Raw genomic sequence first — 15,180 nt, 5'->3', positions numbered from 1 at the left:
TCTAACGCTGTTTATGTGGACTACAAGGTACGCCCACAGATGTATTATAATTCTGAAACAGACATTGTAATTAGCTTTATGTGACTTATAATGTGTAAATTAAAGCAACATAAACACTCAAGTGATCTGAGATAGTTGTAATTTACTGTAACTGAGATGATAGTTGTGTACCACAAACAGTACTGAATTTGCAAATCTGGTATGTCATAAATGTACAGATGTAGCAGTACTGACTATCTGTATGTCATGTATGTCATAATATGTCCTGATAAATAGAAAATGGGGGACCCTGATGTAAACAAATCTGGTATTGAAAATGGGGGACCCTGATGTAAACAAGACTAAAGTCTCTCTCTGGTCTGCATCCCCTTAACAATTGTGTATTGAGCTGTGCTGTATTGTACCCATTCTGCAATCTGTTAATAAAGTTTTCAATCAATCAATGCATCTATATTTATGATTGTCATACTCACCGGGGACAGCTGTTGTGTTGGGTTGGATCCGTTACGTGTCGTCAGCAACCCGCATCTCGCCACCTCAACTCAACATTTTCCAATAGCAGCGCGCACATACATATACAAATAAAACATATACTACACGTGGATTTCACGCACCCTTGGCCTTGGGTACATTACACTTTACGTTCGCTTATGGATAGTTTAATATAAAATAATCACTTCACGGCGCGCATAGCGTGACGTCATCGCTCCATGCGACGTTCGTGCGTTCTCATTCGCCTCGGAAATAACGCTTTGCAATTCATACAGTATTTTTCCAACGAGCTCTCAATAGCCTGGAATTCCTATACCAGCGTTTTGTTACCGAATGAACGCGCCTGTGCATATGTGAAACGTAAACAAACTGAAACGATAAAACTATACTTCTCCAAATGGCCGTTCCCGTGGGCCGGTGTTCTGCGGAATCCGGAAATTACTATCCTAGTTTGTTCCCGTGAACTGCACTTCAATGTTATTCTTTGTATAACGGTAATTCGTCTCTCAATGCTCGTCGCGCTATCCGTAGCCGGTTCTTGACTCAATAAAGCAACGCGACGGGTCCTATAATACTTGTGCACATACAAACGAGACTTAAAACAGACAAACAAACATTAATACATATAAGTTAACGTGTGTGTATATCTGACTGTATTGGATCGCTGTACGTTTAGTCGTCCAACATCTGTATTGTTCCAACATCTGTTGCGACAAGGCATTTATACCCTTGATATATAACTACACATCGTTATTAAAATCATAACGACCGAACCTGACTTCGAAATTTACCAGCGATATATTAGATTATATATACCTTTTAATCATACTCTCGGTCTCTTTTACTCGCGACTAATGTCCTGTTTAATGTACTTTCCGCGACTGATGTCCCGTTTAATGTACATTTACGTACTCCCGGGACATCGCGTAATCATGTACTAACTAGGACATCGCGTGATCATCTTCCCGCTATCTGTATTGATCAATTGGTTAATTTAATCCAAAATACATCGTTTTCAGGAATGAGATTGTGGGCTTAGTTTGAGGTTGAAACAATGAATATTATGACGCTACTCTGGTAATTTCTAATTATGATTCCATCAGCTTCTCGGTCCTAACTTCCCGCCTCTTTGCAAAGGAATCACAGAACGTTTTTAACAGAGTAGCGTTTTCCAAGGATATCACATCATAATAAGCTCACGTATCTTCTTATTTTGTTGCCTATATTTTTAGTCTGCATCAGCTAGACTAGGGGTAGCAATCCAACAACCTGTATTGTGTGCCTTAACTTTTGGTCGGCTCCGACTCGACCAGGAATAGCACTCCAACCTTTGTGCCTAAACTTTTTGGGACTAGCACATATAACCCATCCTTTCAGAACCTCCTGATAAGGACCCAGGTGCACGCGCGCCCTGGTAACGATTCTCAATACAGATCAGATATATTAATGCACATTATTCTACTCAGCCATGATCTCAATATTGGACAACATTCTGTAATATTCACCTGGCACAGAGAAAAGCGGGAAAGTTTTAATTCCTTCCATAAATTTTTTGGTCGACCATCCTATTATACTCACTTTTCTCTGTATAGTTGAATGATACAGCACGCCGGGAGGACGCAAAAAGTCCGTCACAAGTTCGTAGACGCCAATTGTGGGATATTTGTGGATATCCTGATGAAGAATGTCTCAGTCAACCGAGGCTTGGATAATAACAAGGTTTATTAACCAAACAGATAGAATACATAGAGAGAATGGCTGAGGCTCTCGCCCCAGGTGATCAGCTGAAATTACCCAGGTAAGACGCCTTGATAGATCTCGGGAGGAGACCTATATAGTTAACAAGGGGGGGGATGTGGTCCCATTTGATAGGTCAGATGGGGGGAGGGGTACAGGTAATGGGGACACAGGGGAGGGGAGTGTCTTATTCCACAGAGAGGGGGGGGGGCACAGGTAAGGGGATATAGGGGAGGGGACTATATTTACATGAGAACATACATATTATACCACAGAATCCTACACCCGCTTTCTATGTTGTACATAGAAAAAACACTGACAGAGAGTATAACGGCTAGGCCGTGGAACGTGTGTATACGAGCATTACTGCAACTAACACAACAGTGTTGTGGATCAACATTACTTTGCTTAAGCAACAGATCATACAACCAGCTTCTACCTGCATGTGGAGCGTCAGGCTAAGATAGAACCTTTCTATGACTGAGTGTATGCTTGCAGACCTTGCTTAATCTCATAACACGAACGTGCCTCATCCCTCAATGTAACAACGCAGATTCACATTTCGCAACCTCATCATATGTATTGTTGAAGAAACACACAGTTTGTTTGGCCAAATAATATAGTCCCCCTTTAAGGGGACTTTTTATTTATTTAGGCACAAAATTATCATGAGGGCCGGGGAGGGTATAGAGGGGACCACAGGGGGAAAAAGTCACTCAGCGGCGTCTGCTGCCTCGAGCCGCTCGGGTTTTGCCACCCCGAGAAGCCCCGGAGGGACGGTAGTTAATCGGCTGCTGGTCTCGTCGTTCCCTACCGTCTCCTCCGGTCGTGGATGGGCCGGCGGCAGCAGAACCACCGTCTCTCCTCCTGGCCTTCTTGGATGGGCCAGCAGCGGCGGCGGAGGCAGTGGTAGGCACGGCGGAGGGAGCTCGACGTCGTGGAAGCCTTCTGACTCCACCGGCAAGGACGGGAGGCGGAAAATGGGGTTGGAGAACGGATCTCTCCTCTGCCATCTCTCTGCACGTTGAGGTCATCAGCTGCAGGGCCTTCCCGAATAGTCCAGCATCGGAGAGGTTGGCCGTCAGAAGAGGGGCTCTCTTCTTCTCTGGCACTCGAGCCTGCTCCAGCCAAAGGTGGCGCTGGTTCAGGGTAGCCAGGGCGCGCACTTTCCCAGAGGCTATGGCCTGCACCTGGGTAAGATGCAGTACAGCTCCCGCAGCCTGGGTGATCTGATCGCGTTGCACCTCGGTCAGATCCGTGCCGCCCATCATTATCCCCGATACAAATCTAACCAGCTGCGCGATGTTAGAAGCAGCAGCCAGCGACTGTGTACCAGCGATAAATGACTGGTCACCCCAATATGCCAATCGCCTAGACGATTTTCCTTGGAGAACCGGCTTGCATAACGGCTCCCACACCACATCCGGACAGAGGAGAGCGGCCATCGGCCTATCAAGCCGTGGCACGCCCTCTCTCATACCTTTGACCAACCCCGCCACCCGCGTAACTGGTACGTAGGCGGGGGTATGTCCCATGATGTGAGACACCACCTGGCCCCGACGAACATAGGCCCCCATTGAGGGGAAAAATGGGTAGACAACGTCCACCCCTCTCACCGGGCGACGCTGCCAGAGATGACCTATGAGATCATCGGGGGCAGGAGCAGGCAATGGCTGCGGCAGCGGCACGCCGTTTGCAGCGGCAGCTACCGCCATGAGCTCGGGGAACAAAGCCCGCAGTTCCCCCTGCTGACCTTCCTCCACCGAACCCGCATCCCTCACATGCAGCAGGCTTCGACCGGTTGAGGAGCCACAGTCTGATGTGGCTGATAGCAGGGCATCCTGCCGATGAGGCCGAGGTGGTTCCCCGACATCCTCGAACAAGGCGCCCCAAGGAGACATTTCTCCCCCCTCCAGTGTTACCTGGACAGGAGGGATACTCGCCTCCACAGGGCCTTCAAACAAGAATCCGTCCGACTCTTCCATGTAATCCTCAGTTTCCATCGGGCATGCAGAGACCGACGCATCCTCGCTGGTCTCCAGCAATTCCCCAAACCCAGGCTGTTCACGCCTGCAGGACACCATCTTGCGACGTGAACGGGCAGACGCGAAAAGTTTGCGTCGCAAATCCTCCGGAACCAAAGGAACCGGCCGCTCACGAACGGACGATTCCCCGGAACCAGAGTCGGGATCAGGCCATCGCCGGGGCGGCGGCACCGATGCACCGGCTCCTCTGAGAGGCAAACTACCCATCGGCTGTCTCCTGGGCTGGGCTGGCAACCACGAAGTGGCAGCAGCCCCGCACCAGCGCGCACGACAGAGGCGGGAATGGAGAACCGCTGGTGAAGAGTGGGTCTACTCTCCGAGGTAGACATTATGACTTAGATTTTCCTTTTTGAATAGTTATGAGAGAAGAAAAAAATAAGCACAATGTAAACACGTCTCAACTTTCTTCAACTAGCAACACGTCAAGTGGGGATCTCCGAAGGCACTTCCTTGTGGTGAAAGCGAAGAAGGAGGCGAGTAGGTGGCCACACACCTGCTTATGAAGGTATGCTGATGAGGGGTGTGGTCAGACAAATATTGGGATAAAGGTACATTGTGGAATTTTATTCAGTGCGCGTGCACAAGCGAGGTACAGTGCGTGAGTGACGCAGAGCGAGAGCCGTTACGATACAGAACTCCACACTGCAAAAATGGTCTGACAAAAATTATGAATAAAACCTAGTTTTAAGGAAATACTGTATTCGCTTGAAACAAGTAAAATAATATCCCAGTGCAGTAAGCAAAAAGCAAAAAAAGGTTCTCTCTCCTGATTGGATACAGTGGGAAAGGGATACCAGGAAATGTATTTTGTGTTTACTGCAGAGCGGAGGGACCGGGAGACCCATGTTACTGACCAGACACTCTATCAGTGATGTAAAGCTATTTAACACATATTTTAACCTTTTAATACTTATATTCTTCTACACACAGGTCCAGCGGATAAGACGTATGTTTTTAGTGGTCACTATGTGTGGACCATGTCTAATAGTGGCTACACCACTCCAATCCCAATCTCTGCTCTGTGGAAAGACCTGCCAGGGAACCTTGATGCAGCTGTTCACTCCCAGAGGACCGGCAAGTCCTACTTTTTCAAAGGTACTTTTCTACTTCTACTAGATCAGTCAAGGTCAAGGTCAAGTTTATTAGCATGTCCCAAACTGGGCAATTACAGCAGATAATAATAAGAACTCCAAAAAACACAGTAAACATACATAAACAAGAAGAACATAGACAGACATGTGCATGGTCACAAGATCAGATAATGATAACAGCTAAATAAACTACAACCATCCCCCCACCCACCCACCCACCTCAAAGCTACATCTTCCTGCTTCCTTTATTGATAGCAAATGGAGGTAGATATAAATGAGAATTTATACCTATTTTTTTTTTAGCTGCAGGGGTCTCTAAACGTTGGCCGGAAGGCAATAATTGATATTCCGGATTTAGGGGGTTAGAGCTGTCTGCTCTAATAGACAACGCTTTCTTGAACACCTGCTCGTCATATATATGACCCAGACAGCTAAATTGTACCCCCACAATCTTGCCAGCCCCCCTCACAACCCCGTTAAGGGCATTCTTTTGTCTAACGGCAAGGTTTCCATACCAACAAATGGCAGCAAATAAAACAACAGACTCAGCTGATAGAGTTGTGCCCTTCCTGATGACTTGTCGTACAGAACTTGTAAGTCGCTTTGGATAAAAGCGTCAGCTAAATGACTAAATGTAAATGTATGAAAGCCCTGTAGAACAGAATCATCAATGACTTATCCGCGATGAAAATACTTGCTGGAGCACTTGTACAGTGTCACTATGACTATGCGTGTGCTCCTGGTTCAACAGCGCCCCCAAAAGTCAGAAAATAAAACTACAGACATCACAAAACAAGCTAGTCAGGGTAATACTAAGGCTGCCAGAACCCACCTTGACCCATCACATTTTGAGAGCATGAGATGGCTAAAGGTGGAAGGCAGAGTCAACCAAATAGGGATGTGCCTAGTTCACCGAATCATGCATGGGGTAGTGCCAGTGTACTTCAATGACTACTCCAACCGTGTCAGGGACACCCATGCTTATTCAACTAGGCGTAGCTCAACTGACTTCGTGCCAGTCAGATTCAAGACTTGTATGGGGAAGGAGTCATTTTTATATTCTGCAGCTGTCTTTTGGAACAGTCTGCCCAGTGACCTGGAAAAAAAGTTAACCTAGATATTCAGCTAAAGGCATTTTTATATGTTTTTATGTGTCTATGTTATGTCTATGTGAACAACACCAGGGGCTTATGGCAGGGACTACGGATGATAACTGACTACAAGGTCAGCCCCTCTTCAATCGTGAGTGCTGATGACGCCTCCCTAGTGAACGAGCTCAACTCCTTTTACACACGGTTTGGGTCGGGCAGTGGCGATGCTGGCTCAACGGCTAGCGATGTCACTGACGCGCCGGTTACCGCGACGGGGGAGTTCTTCCTCTGGGGATGAGCACACACTCTCCGTGACAGAGCACAGCGTGAGGAAAGCGTTTATAGCGGTGAACACTAGGAAAGCTGCAGGCCCAGATGGTATAACAGGGTGAATACTTAAGTCCTGTGTTCACCAGCTAGCCCCAGTGTTCACCACTATATTTAACCTATCCCTGGCCACGTCCGTGGTCCCTGCCTGCTTCAAGGTGTCCACTATAATCCCTGTACCAAAAAACACTTTCCCAGCAGGCCTAAATGACTACAGACCGGTGGCACTCACCTCTGTGGTCATGAAATGCTTTGAGAGGCTGGTCAAGGATTACATCTGCCTCCCTCCCCAGTAACATGGACCCTTTGCAGTTTGCATACAAGACAAACAGGTCCACTGACGACGCGGTCTCCCAGGTACTACACAACACACTATCTCACCTTGACAGTCAGAAGGGGGGCTATGTGAGATTGCTGTTCATTGACTATAGTTCAGCTTTCAACACCATAGTCCCCACCAGACTGGCTGACAAGTTGATTGATCTGGATCTGAACTCCACCCTGAGCGCCTGGATCCTGGACTTTCTGACCGACAGGCCCCAGGTAGTCAGGGTGGGTGGACACACCTCCAACTCAATCACCCTGAGCATCGGGTCCCCCCAGGGCTGTGTCCTCAGCCCCCTGCTGTATTCGCTCTACACACATGACTGTGTGGCCAGGTTCAGCTCTAACTCCATAGTGAAGTTTGCGGACGACACGTGGTGGTGGGGCTGATCTCGGACAACGACGAGAAGGCCTACCGGGAGGAGGTTGATTTTTTTTTTTATTTATTAACACAGAGTTAAACAAAAGTCAAAGAAAATACATAATAACCGTATTGTGAAGGAGAAGTTAGAAGCCTAGAGGCTTATCGAGAGCTTCCCCTGTTTTATAAAATCAAAACATACTAAAATATACATATTATTAAAAAAATACCAGTAATACATTCAAAAGATATGTGTTAACACAAACATACACACAGTACATACATATACTGTATACAGCGTACATAATAATACATAACCACCCACCCACCTGCCTACAAACCTACCCACCCACATTTGTCCTGGCACTCGGAACATTGGTAAGACCAAGGAGCTGATAGTGGATTTTAGGAGAATACAGCAGGGGACACACGCCAGTGACGCCACTGTGGATTAATGGGGCTATTGTGGACAGGGTGAGCAGTTTTAAGTACCTGGGAGTCCACATCACAGAGGACCTGACATGGACAACACACATAGACACTGTGGTAAAAAAGGCAAAGCAGCACCTGAGACAATTAAGGAAGTACAGAGTATCAGGCATGGCCATCTTCACTACATGTCTCGTGTATGTATGTGACTAATAAATCTCTTGAATCTTGAATCTTTACGATGTCTATATGATGCACGTCTGAACACTTCGTTCCCCTACAAGGACCACAATGGAAATAAGCTCTGAGCTTTTTTGTGTCCATCCTTGGCAGTATTCCAGACTGTGCTTCTGTCACATGTTATTTATATATTATATATCTATTTTTCTCCCATCCCAATTTCGCCTCGCCAATTCTCCCTTCAATTCTCCCCTCCCCTGTCTCGAACGTTACGAGACCATGCCTCCCACTGGTCGGCTGCAGTGAGGACCAAGCCTTGCATCACGTGTCCCCTCCGGTACACGAGGAGGAAGCTGTCGCATCTTTTCACCTGAACAGCGTGATCTCTCAGTGGCGAGGAGTAGCACGTGGGAGGCTCACCCTGCCCCCGATACTTCCTGATTCTGCTGTACAGGCGCACCAACCGACCTGTAGGAGTCGCTGTCCACAACGTCCAATCCCCACCCACCGGCTTTCCCACCCCTAACACTGCCAATTGTGTTAGTATGAACGACCGGCCAAGCCGGTAGCAACGCAGAGAGCTGGGCTCGATACCAGCATCTCCTGCGTTAGTGGAAACCTGGCCAGACCTGGCTGAGACGGACACCTTTCACAACCTAGCTGGACCCTGGCTGGACCCTGGCTGAGACAGACACCTTTCACAACCTGGCTGGACCCTGGCTGGACCCTGGCTGAGACAGACACCTTTCACAACCTGGCTGGACCCTGGCTGAGACAGACACCTTTCACAACCTGGCTGGACCCTGGCTGAGACAGACACCTTTCACAACCTGGCTGGACCCTGGCTGAGACAGACACCTTTCACAACCTGGTCAGACCTGGCTGAGACAGACACCTTTCACAACGTGGTCAGACCTGGCTGAGACAGACACCTTTCACAACGTGGTCAGACCTGGCTGAGACAGACACCTTTCACAACCTGGCTGGACCCTGGCTGAGACAGACACCTTTCACAACCTGGCCAGACCTGGCTGAGACAGACACCTTTCACAACCTGGCCGGACCTGGCTGGGACTGTTGTATCATCATGTTTTAGCTTGTGTACCACAGTTGCTGGTGTGAATTTACAATAAGCGCAATGGAGACACAAACCCAACCATACCATGCTAGACCATGGCTAGCCCCAGCCAGGCTGAACGTACAACGTAGCTAATGGAGACACAAACCCAACCATACCATACCATGCTAGACCATGGCTATAGCCCCAGCCAGGCTGAACATGGCTAATGGAGACACAAACCCAACCATACCATGGCTAGCCCCAGCCAGGCTGAACATAGCTAGACAAGGCACTAGTCACACTACTGTCAGGATTCGCCTTTCCAGCAGACTGGCTTCGTTCCCCCGCCAGTTCAGGGATCCTGCCCTGCACCTCAGAGAGCCTGCCCTGCACCCCCCTCTAGTGGAGTTTTCCCGCTACTCCCCCTACTGCCTCTGTTAATGGCATTTCATATGTGTATCCTCCAAATGTCTTTAATGTTTAATGTATTCTTGTCTATGTTGCCCACTCTGTTTCCCGGTCTGGTCTAGTGTGTTGTCTCTTGTATTTGTATGCATTGTTGTTATTCAGTCCTGTCATGTTATATATTGGTGTCATTGTTTGTCAGCCTGTGTGTCTGTCCAGGTGTGTCTTGTTAGTAATTAGTCTCCCTATATATTCTGTCCTTTCCTGTTACTCCCCCGTCGGTTCGTTATCTTGTCATATCATTGTTATCCTGCTCTCCACGTTTGTACCCTGTATATCGGGTTTTCGTATTATGTTCTGTCCCAGCCCTGCTGAGGTTTTCTTTCGTGATTTGTAGTTTAAGCCTTGTGAAAGAACAAGTAAAGCCTTTTGTCAACTACATCCCGTTGTGTCCTGCCTGTCTCTCTACCCTCGTCCTGTGATTGCTATTGGGTCCACACCAACACCGAATCATCACAACTACCTAGTCAGCCTGTATCGGAAAGTATAGTTATCAGTACCATATTGTGTTTAACAGTTGTGTTGTTTTCCCACAGGGGACAGGTTGTGGAGGTATACAGGCTCCAAACTTGACCAAGGCTTCCCCGGCCTCTTGACCACTGTACCGGCTAATATTGACTCGGCCTTGTACTTCAAGAAGAACAAAAGATTGATCTTCATCAAAGTATGTAGTAAAGATATAATTTCCTTCCACCCTTCATGGGCTGTAACACGTCATGCAGCAGGTGCTTCCACCCTTCATGGGCTGTAACACGTCATGCAGCGGTGCTCCTTCATGGGCTGTAACACGTCATGCAGCGGTGCTCCTTCATGGGCTGTAACACGTCATGCAGCAGGTGCTCCTTCATGGGCTGTAACACGTCATGCAGCAGGTGCTCCTTCATGGGCTGTAACACGTCATGCAGCAGGTGCTCCTTCATGGGCTGTAACACGTCATGCAGCGGTGCTCCTTCATGGGCTGTAACACGTTATGCAGCAGGTGCTCCTTCATGGGCTGTAACACGTCATGCAGCGGTGCTCCTTCATGGGCTGTAACACAACATGCAGCGGTGCTCCTTCATGGGCTGTAACACAACATGCAGCAGGTGCTCCTTCATGGGCTGTAACACGTCATGCAGCGGGTGCTTCCACCCTTCATGGGCTGTAACACGTCATGCAGCGGGTGCTTCCACCCTTCATGGGCTGTAACACGTCATGCAGCGGGTGCTTCCACCCTTCATGGGCTGTAACACAACATGCAGCGGTGCTCCTTCATGGGCTGTAACACAACATGCAGCGGTGCTCCTTCATGGGCTGTAACACGTCATGCAGCGGTGCTCCTTCATGGGCTGTAACACAACATGCAGCGGTGCTCCTTCATGGGCTGTAACACAACATGCAGCGGTTCTCCTTCATGGGCTGTAACACAACATGCAGCGGTGCTCCTTCATGGGCTGTAACACGTCATGCAGCGGTGCTCCTTCATGGGCTGTAACACGTCATGCAGCGGTGCTCCTTCATGGGCTGTAACACGTCATGCAGCGGTGCTCCTTCATGGGCTGTAACACAACATGCAGCGGTGCTCCTTCATGGGCTGTAACACAACATGCAGCGGTGCTCCTTCATGGGCTGTAACACAACATGCAGCGGGCTCTCGCTTAAAATATGTAAATAAAGTACACGTATCAACCACAGGAAAAAGGTACATAATATAATGTATGTTATGTTATAGCCATAAGTAATATATTTACGTATTGTTTAAGTAATATATTTTACGTTTCGTATCAGCAAAAGTCCAAAAAGAACTGCGCAATTTTGGGGGGGGGGGGGCTTTTGCTGATACGAAACGTAAATATATTACTTAAATATATATATAACATAGCGTACATTACGTATTCCTCATGATGATCTCTTTCTCCCTCAGGGGACGTCATACTGGCAATGGGATGAAGTGGGGCAAACAGACTTTGGTTCACACGGCAAACCAACCGGGCAACTCTTCCACGGGACACCCAGCAGGCCCGACGCTGCGATGACGTGGACAGACGGCCATATTTACGTGTTCAAAGGTGGCCAGTACTGGCGTGTAAATAAAGGCCGCCAAGCTGTGGACAAGGCCTACTACCCTCGAAGCATCCAATCTCACTGGATGCAGTGTGGCGACTAGACCACCAGAGGGCGCCAGAGGCTGGAGATTCTACACTGATTTTCAGCGCTCGGCCCAGTTAGAGAATGTAATTAATAATACCAAGAAATTGCAGAGTAAACAATCATTTCATACAGTAGTAACAGTGAAAAGGCATCTTTATTTGGACTGCAAATCAACAGAAATGTTTTACATGTGAATCCCTTGTATAATGAATGATGAATGCAATCAACAGATTGAGGGATGTTGAGGATTTGAATGATCTTCATGAAAATAATTACATTGAAGTCAACATTGGATGTGTTATTTTTTGTGGTGTAGTGATGTAGGAAGTAAAAAAAAAAATTAAAGAAGCAGGAACCAGGTAAATAGAACAAAGATTTTTGACTGTGATTGGATGAGCTTGTTGTAATACATTCATAAGGCATTGGTTACATTCTTGAAACAAACACATAGGCTGCGAATTGTGATTATTGATCTCCATTCAAATAGTTTGTAGTCTACCGTTGACTGATATTAATTCATGATGTATATACCGGTATACACTTTACACTCCAAAAACATTGACCTGTCAATCTCGTACACAACATGCACAAGCCTAAAGCAAGTTTATCCATATCAGTCTATCATTTAGTAGGCCAACTGATAATACAATGTCATCCCTGCGCTCCCTAGCATGCTGCATGTCTTTAATGTAGTTTGTCAGCATTAATTAGCCAACCCTGAAACTTGCACTACAAAAATGTTATAACATAACCTATTTTAACCCTTTCACGACCACACTACCAAGGGGTTAACCCTTTCACCGCGTCAATACGGAATGTTAACCCTTTCACTGCCACACGACAAAGGGTTAACCCTTTCACAACCACACCACAGAAGGTTAACCCCTTCACTACCACACTACAGATGGTGAAAGGGTTAACCTTCTGTAGTGTGTGGTAGTGAAAGGGTTAAACGCCCTGTTTAGACTCATGTACCTGACTGCTTAACCTGGACATGTGCCTGTTGTCTGTAGAAGTATGTCATTTGGAGTAAAGTTTGATTATAATTCTGTATAAGACCAAAAGAGAAGGATGACCTTAGCATTTCCTGGTATCCCTTCCCACTTTATCCAATCAGGAGAGAGAACCCTAGATTAAAATCTTAATTTTTGTATCTAACCTTTATTTAACCAGGCAGGTCAATTAAGAACAAATTCTTATTTTCAGTGATGGCCTGGCGAGAGGACACAAGGTCACCTCGAAGGGTAACAGGGAAAGGGGACAAAAAATTACAAATAGAAAAGAGACATACATCACAGAGGTAAGGAAAATAATTAAAACACATCAAACAAACAACCAAATAAAATGACAAAGGTATTCATAGATAAATATAGTAAAGATATTTTTACTTATTTCAAGAAATTGTACAAAGCCAAATTTTCAAACAAGAAACAAGAAACCTGTCTATATGACCACCATTTACATTTCACAAGAACAGATTGTTTTTCGTACTCCTCCTAGGACGTTTGTGTGATTCTCACCCAGTGGCATCCAGTCACCACCACTTGGCTCATCAGGATGTCTCCAAAACCACACCCTAGGTAGCTAGCAGGCCTTTGTGGACGCCAGGCATGCGTTGCTCATGGGACGAGATTGCACTCCGTGCAGACAAAGATTTTGAGCAGAAGCGCGTGCCGTGCACGCACACACAGTGTTGCGATGCTCATATCAACACATGCTGCACGCACGCTAATGACGCCGCATGCACGATGTTCCCTCGCATAAGGACAGACTAAAAACAATGCCTAATTGCCTCTACGAATGGAATGTAACACCTGACGACTGCCGCTATTGATATGCAAGTGTAACGGATGGTACCGCGAAGAACTTCCGACGTTGAGAAGTGGCTGAGGCACGGTAGCGGTACCAGGAAGTAAAACTCACTCCCCTGAGGCATCCAAATTGAGTGCTTAGGGGGGAATTCCTCTCTTGGTACAGAGGTCTGTGATGTCGCCCGCCGTGCGGACGCCCGGGGCTCGACTCCCACTCATGGCATGTTCAGAGTAGAACCGGTTACACAAAGTAGCCAGGTGTGTACTGCGAGTTGGCGCATCAGTCGAGTGCAGCGCATTCCTGTGTGCACGCGCGTGCACGCGCTTCTGCTCACAAAACTTAGGTTGCCCGGAGTGCAATCTTGTCCCATGAGCAACGCATCGCTGCGCACACAGGAATGCGCTGCACTCGCCAACTCGCTATAAGTACCCACCTGGGCTACTTTGCATATCAATAGCGCCGGTTGTCAGGTGTGTTAAATACATTCTCAGATACATTCACACCTAACTTGTGAATGATATGTGTTACATTCCATTTGTAGAGGCAATTAGGCACTGTCTTTAGTCTGTGCTCAAGCGAGGCGCCATTAGCGTGCGTGCAATCACAGTTGATATCAGGAACGCACCGCTGGTGGACGTGCACAACTGTTATAACAAGCACACGTGTCACTAGAGGGTTCGATAGACAGCTCGCTTGTTCCAATCGTTTGACTTGGTCGTTCGTTTGATTGGACGTCGTTGTTTTAGCTCCTGCCCCTTACTGGAATGACAGATATTTTTTTCATTTCGGTGGCAAAGTCTTATTTTTTTTTAGTACTATCGATTACTGTCTAGATATAATAAAATGTTTTAAATGTTGCCAACAATCGTCACGTATTGATCCCTTGACCAAAAGGTGTCACGTATTTGGGCCGCTGTCTGTCGGCGTATATAGGCTTGTAAAGATATGCCTCCTAAAATGTCTAAACGGAAGTACAGGAAGTACAGGCTACAGACTTTCCGGTTTCAACAAAACAATTATAGAAACGTGTGAAGTGCACAATATTTCCTCGTTAAGCCACTGCAACGGCTTTGCCTGAATAATTTACTACATGACTGGGACGTTCTAGCTTGTTTGACGACAGGATTCGGGAAGAGTTTGGTCCGTTCGGAGGCAGTTTCCAGGGGAAGTACATACACCGAAAAATTCTAACCCATAGACACTTTCGGCAGTAGTTCTTTACCAGGCTTTATCTCACGGAGGAGATAAAACTGGGAATGAGGTTAGTCGGCGTACGTCTAGTTCAGGTCAAGTTGTAGTACGAGGTCATCAGTTGGTCTGGACTCACGTCGGCCGCCGATGCTCGCTGGGAACTCCGCTGACAACGATGAGACGATTTTAAGAACTTGGAACCAAACTTGTGTGTATTGTGTTATTTCACCGTGTGAGCGTTGGGAACAGTGGTCGTAAAGATTTGGTTAATCTCCCGGGTGTCCAATAATTCTACTGTATGTGTTACTGATGGGCTGATGACGATGATGACAACGAGGAAGCTGACTTCAGCAGTGTACGAGTCAAAAGTGAGTAAATAGTTTCCAGGCAAGAGTTTTAGAGACTTTTAGAGAAAGAGTTCCAGGTAGTGGATTCCCCCAGTGGA

The 15,180-nt window shown here is 47.1% G+C and overlaps 1 protein-coding gene across 1 annotated transcript in view; it reads left to right on the top strand.

Annotated features, from left to right (window-relative positions):
• The window catches only part of LOC311243956 (matrix metalloproteinase-19-like), a gene marked incomplete at both ends in the record, with an annotated part of 32,564 nt that extends 20,816 nt beyond the window's left edge, over positions 1 to 11,748 (top strand). Inside the window, 3 exons of the mRNA XM_084333363.1 lie at positions 5,205 to 5,369; positions 10,139 to 10,266; positions 11,506 to 11,748. Of these exons, the coding sequence (XP_084189489.1) occupies positions 5,205 to 5,369; positions 10,139 to 10,266; positions 11,506 to 11,748 (536 nt within the window). The remainder of the gene's footprint in view (positions 1 to 5,204; positions 5,370 to 10,138; positions 10,267 to 11,505) is intronic.
• Between the last annotated feature and the right edge of the window lie 3,432 nt (positions 11,749 to 15,180).

The sequence above is a fragment of the Notolepis coatsorum genome, assembly GCF_963971535.1.
Source record: "Notolepis coatsorum genome assembly, chromosome: 17".
NCBI lineage: Eukaryota > Metazoa > Chordata > Actinopteri > Aulopiformes > Paralepididae > Notolepis > Notolepis coatsorum.
The sequence above is the reverse complement of the archived record's forward strand: the minus strand, read 5'-3'. Positions and strand labels throughout refer to the sequence as shown.